Below are 12,825 nucleotides of genomic sequence, written 5' to 3' on the forward strand. Positions count from 1 at the left end.
GGCATGGCAGCCTCCCTGCAAGGCTGGGAAAAGAGAGAGCTAGCCTGAAAGGTGCAAATTAAACCTGTGCTCTGCTATAAACAGCTACTGCACTGTTAACATGGACCCTTCTCCAGAGTTTTGATGCTCTTTGCCTGCAACTGAGGGAGAAATGGTTGTATAGACCATCCTGTAGGAAGCAGAGCAGCCTCCAGAGTTAAGTTTGCAGCTAGATGGGATGAAACACTTCCAAAATTCGGGGAGCAAGTGCCAGAGGGTCTTTAGCTCTCATTTGAATCAGCTCATGAAAAGGAAGGACACTTGGGAAGAGTGGCTGGGTCTGAGGGTCCCTGGTGAACGAGGCAGGAGTGTGGGGAGGTGGCTGCAGTGCTGCACGAGGTAGAGGTGGTTTGGTCTGCAGCTTGAATACAGAAAAACTTGGTTCTTCCTTAGCTGGGTGCCAGAAATGGGACCTATGGATGATCTATGTCTTCCCACAGTTGCTTCCTTCTGGGGTTGCCAGCCCAATGCCAGCTCCCAGTGGTATTACTGCTCCTTTTACGTGCCCTGCAGCAACCTTGTTATGACTTTGACAGGTAAAAGGTGATCAGTGTGAACTGGTAGCAGCATTGAAGCTTTCCTTCACCTCCTCATGTGCCCTATCCAGCCCAAGAGGGAGCTGGTAGAGGCACCCATTGCTGGTGCCAGGGCTGTGCCACCTGCGAAGGGGTTGATGCTCGTGGAGAGCTGGCTGTGGGCTGCACAGGGTTAAGCAGGCATTGACAGTAAACAGGAAGAGAGGACAAAAGCAAGTCTGCTGTAATTATGTAGCATTTATTATTAATATGCTGGAATTGCTGGAAGCAGCCTCTGTAATGTGAATACTGATACAGAGGTTCAGAAGACAATTTAGTTCTCATCTGTCTGTTTATTAGCTCCCTCAGCTCTGGTAGGCAATGAACTAAAGCCTCATTTGCTACTGCCTTGTTGCACACACCCCCCCCCCACACCCCCTTCTCCCCCCAAACTCCTTGCTGTTTCCATAAAGAAACCTGCTCTTTGTTCATCCTCCCGCCGGGTGCCGCAGTGATGTGCGGTGTGATCCTGGATAGCAAAGCAGACTTCAATTCTTGACCTGAGCCTGCCTGTTTGCAAGGGAGGGCCCAAAGCACAACACTAGGCCGTGCAAAGCTGTTGCCTTTCTGAGAGCAGCATGGCCATGGCTGATGCTGGCTTGGGTTGTCCCAGCTCCTGGGGCACAGGGGTGCTTGTCCTCAGGGCAGCAGCTTTAGCAAGATCACACTGCGTGGGCTGGTGCAGCTTGGGGTCCCCAGTTTATAATGGAGTTGTGATGAGGGGAGAGGGCAGGGGAGCTATGTGTTGCTTTATGAAGCTGGCTAAGAAATAATTAAAGGCTGCTGAGGTGGAGAGAGCAAGAAGTTGAACCAGCTGTTGAGAGGTGCAACAGGTTTCCTTTTTCTTCTGTGGCTTGATAGGATCTATCATTATAGCTTCTGTCCAAGTTTCTGAGCTTCAGCTTGGGCTTTTTCTGCACATAGGACATCCATTCTCTTATGTATTATACAGTAGTTTAAAGAGGATTAAGACAATAGCTGATCTAAATGATGAATGATGTAGATTGCTCAGCCTCTGAGCCACCGGGGTTTTTCTTGCACACAGATTAGTCAGCTCAGTAGCTAAATATTGGTGCAAACAGTATAAATCCATGCAGATAAGCCTCTCTAGCTTCAGTAGGATAGAAGGATTTCAAAATGGGCTTCGACACTGCTCTGTGTCTTGTCACAGCATCTGCAGCCACGTCTCTGACACGATGGATGGGGAAGGAGACCCAATGGCTGCTGATGCACCGCCTGGGTGGCCGAGGAAATAAAGGATCCAGCGCTTCCCGGTCGATGCTGTTATTGGATACGGATGGTGGCAGGAGAGGGAGGGGATCAATGCCGCTCACCTCCCTGCCACCAAAGCTGGTTGTTTGCTTGTTTAGCCTGGCGGGGGCATGATCCAGGCTTGGAGGCAGCAGCCTGCAGTGGGATAATGTGGGCTTACGTGAATGGTCTGGTGTGGCTGGTACCTGCCATCCGTCCCAGCATCAGTGCCAGGACGGTGCTGGCAGCCCCGGGGGACTGCTGTGACCCGTAGGAGCGAGCTTGTACTGGCATGGGACTGACAGCGGGCTTTTCTTAAGCTCTGAAGCAGAAGGGTTTAAATCTTTTATTTATATGTCTGGTCGAGTCTGTCAGAGTTGTGTCAAATATTTTTGACAAGCAAAAATGCCATTTGCTTCAGCTTAATGAAAAGTGATTTTTTTTTTTTTTTTCCCCAGGAACTAAAAGAATTGTAGTTTCAATTGCAAACCCAAAAAGCTCCTCAGGAAAAAAACCCCACAAAACAAAACCAAAAAACCTTCTGATAGTTGTGAGTGTTGGCTGTTAGAAGAGACTCTTGGTTGGTGTTTTGGGTCTGTGTAAAATGAGGGTCTGGAGAGCATTCAGTCATATGGTATCTCCTTTTATGAAGCTTTCTGGGCATATTATTCTAATGATGTTTAATGGCACTGATTTCTTCATCTTAACTGAGTGTGTCTTTTCCCAGTCCCACATCATTTTAATTCATTCCTCTTATGAGAAGTATGAGAGCTGGGACTGGCTTGACTCAGTGTGAACTAAGAGCTGTCCTGCTGATTGTCTCGTCCCTCCCAGTGGGGATGTAATCCTCCCAGCATCTGGCTGTCTAAGGTTGAGGGTTGTGTTGAGGCAAAGCTTGCATCAGGACCAGGATTTGTCAGAGGACCTGTTCACCTTGAATTTTTCTTGCTCCTCTTGAAAATTTGTTTTCTGCCATTTAGCAAGGGGCTGTGCGAGCATCATGGTTTGGCCGACGCAGTGTGTCTAGCCTGAGGTCCTGTGGCTAAATCCTGTCTCCCCCTTCCCTTTCCCTCTTCCCAGGCTGAAAAGTCTTGGTGTGCTTGGTGTGCTGTGATGCAGAAGCTGTTTTGTTCTTCTTCCTCTGTACCTCTTGTGTTCTCACTACGCCCCTTCTGAGGTGTGATGACCAGAGCTGTGTGTGCTGTCCAAGTGACAGTTGCACAGTAGACTTGTCTGGTTTGGGGCAGACAGGTGATGGACCCTTGTGGCATTCCTCATCTACACTGCAGGACACAGGTACAAGGTCTGCTTAGAAATGCAGGGTGGATTGATGTCTGCGTTTTATCTGGTCTCCTCACTGGGTGAGATCTGGATTAAAATTCAGTCTGGGTGGTGGTCGGATGTGGAGAAGGTCTGGGTGTCACAGTTCATACAGCGCATTGAACCTCCCAGCTGGCTGAGTAATGTGGGGCTGCGACACAGGATGCTGCGGGCATGGTAAAAAGGTCTTTTCCCCACCCTGCCCGAGATTCAGGCAAGGCTGGTTTTGCCTGAGTCCTCCTCTTTGGGAACAGATCTCCCTTCTCTACAAACTAATCCAGTGCTCAGCAAGGGAGATCCTTGCCTGTGTACCAGTTGGAAAAAGGGTAGGGCAGTGGGACAAGCTGATGAACACTCACCACTCATGCTGCAGCTGAAAGGTTTGTCTTGTGCATCCTGACTGAGGATCAGGCTGTGTCACAGCCCGGTGCCCTGCCTTGCATTGCCTCCCCTGGGAGCTGTCAGGAGGCTGCCTGAGCCGTGCGGTAACACGGGTCTCGGGGATGCAAGCAAGGTCAGATGTCTGCTTAGAAATGAGATTGGCGATGATGCCACCGGTGCTGACAAATGGCCTGTCGTTAATCTCTTGACTCACAGCAGCAGAGAGGGCAATGGTGGAAGAAACCCATGAGGTCACTCACAGCCTCTCTCCCCAGGGAGCTGCACACAGTTTCCACCCTGAACCCTTCTGGATGGGGTGGGCACCCATCTCCAGGGATGGTGGGTCTCTTCCTGTACTCCTGCCCTGAGTGTGTTTTGTGTGCAGGTGAAGGTGCATGGCATAACTCCAGTCTAGCTCCAGGCAAGCTCCTAAGCATTTGGGAGCCCCATGGTGCAGACAGCATGAGCCCTACAGCCCCTGTTGGGGACAGGATTTGAGTGTGTGGCATAGCTCCAGCTCAGCAACATGGTACAAGCAGGACAAAGGTTGAAACAAAGCTTGAGTTATCAGCGTGTTGTAATACCCTTGTGATACACGAGGTGCTGTGCTGCTGGGAGATGTTTCAGGGAGCTGGGGGAGACCAGATCTTGGATGCTGAAATCCTGGCTGTGCTCACCCATGCCAGGGCATTGCCTGGGGTTAGCTACTGGGTACTCATTCCCTTCGCAGAGCAGCTTTCTCCTCTTGCTTTTTGAGTCTTTCTATGCTTTCTATAGAAAGAAGCTCTTTACTCAGTTTGCAAAAGACTCCTTGGAGGTATAGCCAAAACAGCCAGGACCTCCTGTGGTACTGGACACTGGTGGAGACACTGCACTCACTGCTCAGCCACACTGAGCTGAGCTGTGTTTTGGGGCTGCTGTTGATGCTATGAGTACAAGCTTTGCATACATGCAGGGAAGGGCTGACTTTCTCCTCTGAATTTTAGGGGGTTCTCTTAATTTCTTTCAGGAGGAAAGACACAGTTATTCCACCTCTGACTCCCTCGAGATGCTTCAGCCTCTCAGCTAGCACTGGGGACATGATGGGCGGCAGGAAACAGGAGCATGTGGGATGAGGTTTCTTTGCCTGGAAGGACGGAGGAGAGGGGTGCACTGATGGGGCTGAGGAGGTGCTGGTTTTGTGAGTGCAAGGGCTGCCACCAGACCAGGCTGCTGCAGCTGTGGCACAGCCTGAGCTGTGCTTCCAAGATCCTCCTCCTCCGCCTTTGCTGAGCTAGTGTTTCATTTTTCACTTTTCTTCCATCCCCTCTTAACTGGAAGAAGTCCTAAATAAAGTTGCTGTCACTTTTATTTATGGTCACAGGGGAAGAGACGGACAAAAAGCCTGTGTGCTCCTGACAGCTACAAAGCAGCCGGCTGTTTTTCTTTGCTTGCGTTGGCGAAGCAATCAATCTGGGCACAGGCAAGCACCCTTCTTGGGCGCACGGGGCTCCTGTGTCCCCCTGCCTGGGAGACTTCAGGAGGATGGATGGAGGGGGCTTCACATCCTGGCTCCTGGCCATGGGACTGTTGCAAGTCCAGGCTTGTCCAGGAACACCTGTCCTAAAATCCTGGACCCCCGAAAATACAGATGCGTGAACTTGCCTGCCTTAAAAATCCATCACAGGCTTCTTGTCTCCATCTTGATTGGTTCCAGTGAGGTCAACTTTTTTTAATAACTTCTGGACTTCGGCAGGGAAAACTATTTCCTTCAGGAAATAATATAATTAAGGTTGCCTGACACTTCTGATTATAAGCCCCTGTCTTCAGTTGCTTGAAACAATGCCAGCCTTTAACCATTTGGACTGAAACTTCACATGTCTCTGCCTCCGGCTGAATTTTTTTGGAAAATTTTAGCAAAGAGGGTTTTAAGCTGCTCTCAGAACGCAGTTTGGGGGAGAAAACAGCATTAGCTTTATCCACAGCTTAAAAAAAATCTAAAGAAAATTTCTTGCAGTTGTTGCACCAGAGAAATTCTAGTATCTTTGTGCTGTGAGTCTGGGTCTGATAGTTATGGGGAAGGTTTTCAGCCAGGTGTCAGGGATCTGTTTGTTGCTGACAACACGAAAATCCACCTTCCCTGCGCCAAGTTGTGAGACTCTGAAAAATGCTGCTGTGTGGGTGGGTGTGTTATATATAGTGTGTGCGGGGAGGTAGCGGCCACTCAGCTCCCACATCAGGAACTGCGCTGCTTTGAGCACACGTGAGTGCAAAACCTACACCGCAGCTCTTGCACGGGATGCTTTGCTGCTGGGAAACTGTGGGCCCCTTCTGCTGGTACAAGTGAAACTTGTTGGTCCCTGATTATTGATGTGGTCCTGGCTTGTGATGGGAAGAAAGGTTTTGGCAAATGCTGCGTGTCTGGCTGCTTTTTTTTTTTTTTTTTTCCTCAAGAAGTGGTTCAGTTATCCCTTAGCTCTTGCTGTAACATGCAGAAGCATCATGTGGGACATGCAGCATGCAGTGGGTGCTGGGCTTTCTACAGGGTTTTGCAGGGACCTGTTGAAACTGTTAGTGCCTTTGCATTGCAAGGATTGTAGGTTCTTCCTAACTCAGCTTGTTGTTACAGAAATGGCCAAGAGTATTTCTGGGGGGCACCCCAGCCAGTCCCTATAAAGCAGGTGTCACACTGAAGTGTCCTGACCATGGCATTGCTGGGACCTCAAGTCTTGGTGATGTGAGGTGACCTCAAGACTAGTACAAGCCCTCCTGTGGGGACCTGCCCCAGGGCTCGTCCCTGCTCTGTGATATTTGCTCTTTCCGTGAGCCTACCTGAACTGTGATCAGGGCGGTCTCCTGGTTTTGGGGCAGTCTAGCTCACAGATCTTCCTGCTGGCTCAGCAGTAGCTCATGCCTGAGACAGGTTTTTCAGCTGGTGACCTTCTTTGGTTATGCTGAGCTCCTCCAAAACCCAATTTGACCTCACTTTGGGGGGCTTAAAAAGCTGTGACTTCCATGGGGAAAGTTTGGGCTGCTGGACCTGTGGCAGGGCTAGCTCGTCCCATCAGGACAGGGCACAGTGGTGGCAGGGAGTGTCAGTCCTTTCCGTAGGAGCAGGTTCCAGGGACATCTCTCAGCAGAGTCACAGGGATTTTGCACTTCATACCCAGCATAACACACTGTTCCTGTGAGAGCTACATCCTTGCGGCTTGAGCAGAGGAAGCTGCAAAAATCTCCCTTAGGGTGCTCAGTGCTGAACCCATCTCTCTTGTCATATCTCTGCCAAACTGGAACGACAACCCAGGCAGGTCCCTGGCACGTAGTGATGAACGAAGCTCGTTGTCACTTGCTGTAGCCTGGTCTCCTCTGTTCCACTTCATCTGTGGGTAAAAAAAAGTAATAAATAAAACTAAGAAGTTGCATAGGCATTGCAGAACAAGGAGAGGCTTGCTGAGGAGGAGCCCTCTCCCCTCCTTGCCAGTCACTTGTCAGCTCAGGGGTGCCTGGCAGAGCAGTTTTTGAGTGATGGGGTGTTGCGGGTGTTGAGCTTGGGGCAGCTGGAGTTAAATTTCTCGGTGGCTGACACCTGACAAGCATGATGAATTGCGGCACACCATGGCTGCTGGCATGACAAACGGTCCGCTTTCCTCCTTTTAAGCTCTGGGAAAACTTTATTTCTCAGTGCTTTGCAAATGAGGGTTTTTCTATCAGGCACTCAGCGGAGTTTGGGGTGTGTATGTTTGTTTATTTAGGTTTTTCAGGCAAATAGGGGGGGGATGGGGGTTGTAGTTTGGGTTTCTGTAGCATCCTCCCACAGACTTGCCCAGGGTTTGGATGGGGTCCTTGGGAGGACCATGATGAAGCTCATCAGATTGGGGTTGGGTGCTAATTAAAACCCATGGTGTTCCAGGCTTGGAGTCACTGTCACCCTTGGGAAAGCATCTCCGCAGGAGCGACTCCTAGACTTTCCTCTTGCCAATGGAGCTTGGCTCGTATTTTTCATTTTTAATAATGCAGAAGCATAAGACTTTTTTGTCTCCTCAAAGCATTTAAAAAAGGAGGGGGGGGAACAATACAAGCTCAGCCACAAGAGCTAGATAATGAGCATGGATCTCGAGTGATAATTTGTTTGTCTAACACAAAAAGCATATTTGCTGCTGTAACTGAAGGCACTGCTGGTTACAGTAATGCCTCAGACTCCATCTCGAGGCAGCATGTCAGACGTAGCACAGAAAGTCTCTTTCCCGTTTCCAGTCCTCAGCGTCCATGCTGCAAAGCCGTACGTGCGTGCCTTCCTCTTCACACTCACGGGTTCAGTCAGATTGGCCTCTCCCTGCACAGTTTAACAAGTGTGTGAGGCTTTGCAGGATTAGGGTTTAGGCAGCACAAGACCTCATGGGCAAATGCCTTGGTGCGGGGCTGACATTTTAGTGCTGCTATGCTGTTTTGGCTGGGGAACATAGCTGTCTGTCTTTAAAGAAGATCAGAGATGCCCCAAGCTGCAGTATGTTTTTCTCCCCTCTCCCCTTTCATGTCTCTAAATCAAAAAAATTAAGCAAATGAGTGCTTTGGGGCTGGACTGTGATGCTTATGTGGGAGGGCTCTTCATCTAAACTAGCTTCATGTTTGCACCAGTTACCCCCGGCTGTCAGGGCTGGAAAACAGATGCCCCCCCTCCCTCGGTTGTTTTCTGAACCCAAATTGATGACAGAGCTCCACCTGGTAACCTGACAGGTTGTCTCTTCTGTTTTGTTGAAGAAAATCCCAGATCTGAGTGGCAAGTGTTGGTCAAGCGGCCAGAAGAATCCCCTGGACGTTGATGAGAAATTGGGAACGCCCCAAGGACATTGTACTGGTGGAGAGGTAAGAGGTGGGTTAAAACATTTGCTCACCTGGTTTATCCTCAGTTAGTGCACCCTGGGCTACCTGGGTGTGGTGGGACTGTAGGCATTGTGTCTTTTGGCTAGGATGGCATTTATTAAAGTGTGGCAAAAGGCTGCTCCTGGCTCTGATGTGTGAGCAGCCCCATGGCTGCTGTACAAACTGTGCAGATGCTGACAGTGCATATTTAGGTCGTAGAGAGCCGGGTTTGGATGAACAGTTTGGAAAATGCACGAAGGGCTTCTCCACGAAGAGCCCTCCTGCTTAAAAGCCCCTAGGGCAGCTGGGGATGCTAACTTGGTGTAGCACGGGTCCCATGGTGGCTGAAATACTCTAGAGCAGGTAAGTATCACCCAGCCCTGCTCTGTGGTGTGAGCTGAGGTGCCACCTCTCACAGACAAGCACAACTTCAAGCTCTCAGGCCTGATGGATGTTCTTTCTGCTTTCCTGAACTGGGGGGCTGCAGCATCACAGATGTGATGAACTTCCCTGGTCTCTGCTCTGTTGAAAAGGGCTGCATCCCTGTAGGAGAACACCACCATCACCACCAAGGGGTTGTCCCACCTCTGAGACCTGTATGTGTGCTTTGTATGGGGCTGTGATAACACTGCTGCTGAAGGAAAGGTTTGGGGTCATCTTCTCCAAGCCATGGGGACCCTGGTGGAGCAGGGAAGGGGCTGGTGGATGGGGCTGCCCCGCCTGGGGACGCAGACCCTGCGGAGCCACGCTGGGGAAGCCAGTGCTTGCTGGTGCTGTGCTTGAGAAATGAAAACGATGAATTAAAATTTAACAAGTCTCTAAATGCCAGGCAAGGACATCTTAAGTGGGAATTGTCACTGTTTGACTAGCACAGCCTCCCACTTAGCTAAAACTGCATGGCTTTAATTATGTTTGTCTTGGAAAAGCAATAGATTACACCAAAAAGGAGAAGCTGTTGGCTAAAATAGCATGAAGTGTCATGAATTTTCCCTGTGCAGCTCTCTTGCCCTCTTCCCCACATCGTGCTTCCCAGGAATGTTTTGCAGCCCTTTTCACCCTGGATCAGCAGAGTCCTGTATCCTCTGAGCCGTAGGCAGGGACAGCAATGCTCCCTGTGTGCAAGGCTGAACAGAGGCTCTGGAGTTAAAAGCTCAAGGTTAAGGGACTGCAAGGATGGGCAGCACCTGATGGAGCGGCAGTGGGGAGTGGACTGGGGTCTGGGCATGCAGAGATGCTCTGCAGCAGCAAAGCCCTGCCGTTGGCATTGCCCAATGCTGGCATCCATGGAGTGGCATGGGATAAGGACCCCTTCCCTCCCTATCCTTGGCATGGACCAGCCCACCCACGGGACTCCTCTCAGCTCTGCAAATAGAGCAGCTCGAGAAAGGTACGTCGCTAATAATACCAATTACTATTACATGCTGGCTACAAGGTACACTGGCAGTAATGGGATCCAGGGGGATGAAATGAAAGCGATATAATATGGTGAGATAAATTAGTGTTGTAAAATTAGCCATGGGTCTAGTCAGGGATCTGACAAATGTGTCGCAGCTTCAGCACAAGCTCTGAGCGCTGCTGAACTGGATTTAGTGGCCCAGAGCAAAGCAGATGGGAGCAAGGGAAAAGAGAGTTTATGAGGGGTCTCTGTACACACATGCTAATGGTTAACGCTACTTGTTTCTTCCTCGGCTTTGCTGAATGATATGTCCCCTGGTGCCTGCTCTTACTCAGCAGTGGAGGAATAAAAGCCCAGCCCCGCTGATGTGCCATTTGAGTAGCTCTAGCCTGGCAGAGAGATGGGAGAAGAGTTGGAGAAGCAGCAGCAAGCTGGTACTCCTGCCCTGGTGCCTCAGCTGCTGGTTGCTGCCCTACATGATGGCTGTGGACCTTCTTGCCTGGGTTTACTCCCAAACGGCACATCAATGGCATTTGGGTGGGATGTTTGGCAGGCGTCTGCATGTGGTTTAGCCTTGTAGGGAGGGTAGAAAGCCAGTTTCTGCTTCCTGTGTTGCAGCCTGACCTGTTTTCCTGTGCACACCTGGGCTCTGAAGGATGGCTGGAGCCAGGCATCCCACAGTGTGGGGGCTTTGCCTGTTCACCAAGGGTGTGCAGCCAGGTCTTTCTAGTCCAGATTCACACGTTATGTTTCCTCCTCTGAGGCAGAGCATGGAAGCCAGGAGATGCTTTCTGTGCCTTCTGGAGGCTGGGAAATGGATGTGGCCAATTCCAGTGGGATCTGCTTCCTGATGGCTCATTAGGACCGGCTCTGCTGGAGGGACACAAGTTGTCCTGCCTGTGAATGATGGCTGGCTGGCGAGAGCCTCTTACAGATTCATAAATGCAGGCTAATAGCATGTTTAGTGGCTGACATATTACACAGGATCTAGGGGAGGGGTAGGCATGATTTAGGTCTGGTTTGATAAGGCATGTCATGTGGCTCACTTAATAGTAATAAAAAAGAGAGAGAAAAATTCTGAATATGCTTTGTAGTGCTCTGCAGTGGAGCTGGGAGGGGCAGAGGACTTGTAAGAGGGTCTTGCAAGGCTTCTCCAAGTTGTGCTGTGATGGTGCAAGAGGTATGGTGAGTACATGACAGACATGTCTGCAGGAGAAGACCGGTTTGTCACAACCCTGGGGATGAGATTGCAGAGGGCAGGCCGCTGCCCAGTGTGTTCTGCAGCAGCACCAGGTTGAGCAACAAATTCCAAGGGATCATCTCAGCACTGCCTGTGGCATCCCAATAGACTTGAGTGAACTTATGTGCAGAGCCCACATGGATGGAGACCTGAGGAGACAAGGTCAGCCTGGCTAGTGCCAGCAGTCCCTGCATCCTCTGGCTGCAAGCAGAGCACAAGGTGCAGTGGTGACACTTTTAGGGTATCTCAGACCCCAACCACCCCCAGGGCTAAGTTGTCCTGGAAAAAACAGTGGGGTGGTGAACTACAGCAGTGGAGGGAGCCCCTTCCCTTGACTTTGCTGTCAGAGAAGTAGTGATGTGGGACCGTGGCAGGGAACAGGAGGACAATGAGCCCGTGGTTGGAGTGCTAGTAGCAACATAAATAGAAATACAACTTCTCGGGTTCTTGTGCAGCAATGATATATCTTGTTTCTATTGACTTTCTTAAACCTCTAAAATACATTGTAGATTGATCTACAAATCTGCAAAAAGCACCTGGGTTTTTTTTAAGTCTAAAGCAATTTTCTGCCTGCTCCTTGTGGTTGGCTCTGAACAGACACATGTTCTCTTGTCCTATTTCAGGCTGGCATGCTGCCACAGTGGTAGGAAGTTTAGTAATACTTGAGCTGGATCGATTCAAGCCCATTATCTGTGCTGCCTGGGACTCAGCGGCAAAGGGGAAAAAAATACTCTCCCCAAACGCATCAAAGCCCTGCGATAAGGATGCATGGTTGAGCTCTATTTATAGATGGACAGATGTCTTGCCAAAGCGCTGCTGCTGTCACTTGGTTATGCAGGTTTCGTGTGTTTAGCAGTGTTTGGGTCTGAAGGAACCTGTTCTACCTTCTGGCTTAGGTATGTCCCCTCCAGGCACAGCCCGCAGTAGTATTGCTTCTAGATGGGCTTTGTCCTCCCTCCAGGTAAGGACCTGCTTTTTAGATGGGAAGAATGAAATGGCTGAGAGGTCTTGTAGGTGCTTGTGGAGTCGGTGACCAAGATAAAATCTGACTAGTTATCTCTCATCTTGTTCTTGCATTCTCATATACCCACAGGGACCTCAGAGGTCACCAGAGCAGAACTGTCAAAAACACTACATCAAATCAGTGTGGCTGTCTAGCTGAGTGTTCACAGCTTAAGCAGGACATCCTCTGTCTCCTGGGGTACCTGGCCCTCAGCTCTACCACCCTCCCAGCAAAGAGGTTTTTCCTACTGTTTGCCCTAAATCTCCCAAGCAGCAACATGTCACCACTGCTGTGTTGTGTCTCATGCATTTTCTTCTTTCATCAAATGCTATCAATGATATTTGAATCAGTACCAGCCACGCAAACTCCATGTTCGGAGTGGTTCCTCCGGCCAAGTTAGCACAGGTCTTATTGTATATATGCACATATCTCTTCAGTGACTGTATGGTTTTTGAGTGGATGGTGCAAAGAGTGGGCTGAAATGTGTTACCAACTCCAGATTCACTTCCTGGCATGAAGGAGTGCCTGTGCCCATATGGTAGAGTTGTTCTTCATTTCCTTCCATACATTGCTCTGTCACAATAGTCATGAAACTGGGAATGGGAGAAGGGCAAAGACTTCACTGTGCCTAGCTTTTTGAGTGGTGTTGTTAAAGGTGCTGTGATGGTTTTCCCTCAGTTATGACCCTAGAAACAGTGGTCTGACGTGACATTGCAGCCGGTTTTTTACAACAGACTTGCAAAACCATCCGGTTTGGAAGGGACCTCAGAGGTCTCAAATC

General features: G+C 49.9%; 1 protein-coding gene across 4 annotated transcripts in view; it reads left to right on the forward strand.

The window, feature by feature from the left end:
* Positions 1–12,825, forward strand: part of CNTFR (ciliary neurotrophic factor receptor) — a 208,983-nt gene that overhangs the window by 45,644 nt on the left and 150,514 nt on the right. For 3 of the 4 annotated variants that reach the window (XM_074931791.1, XM_074931792.1, XM_074931794.1), the window contains exon 2: positions 8,304–8,408. In XM_074931791.1, the coding sequence (XP_074787892.1) occupies positions 8,304–8,408 (105 nt within the window). Of the gene's footprint in view, positions 1–8,303; positions 8,416–12,825 lie in introns of all 4 variants that reach the window. The other variant, XM_074931795.1, reaches the window with a different exon arrangement.

This window comes from Athene noctua, chromosome Z (genome assembly GCF_965140245.1).
Source record: "Athene noctua chromosome Z, bAthNoc1.hap1.1, whole genome shotgun sequence".
Taxonomy (NCBI): Eukaryota; Metazoa; Chordata; class Aves; order Strigiformes; family Strigidae; genus Athene; species Athene noctua.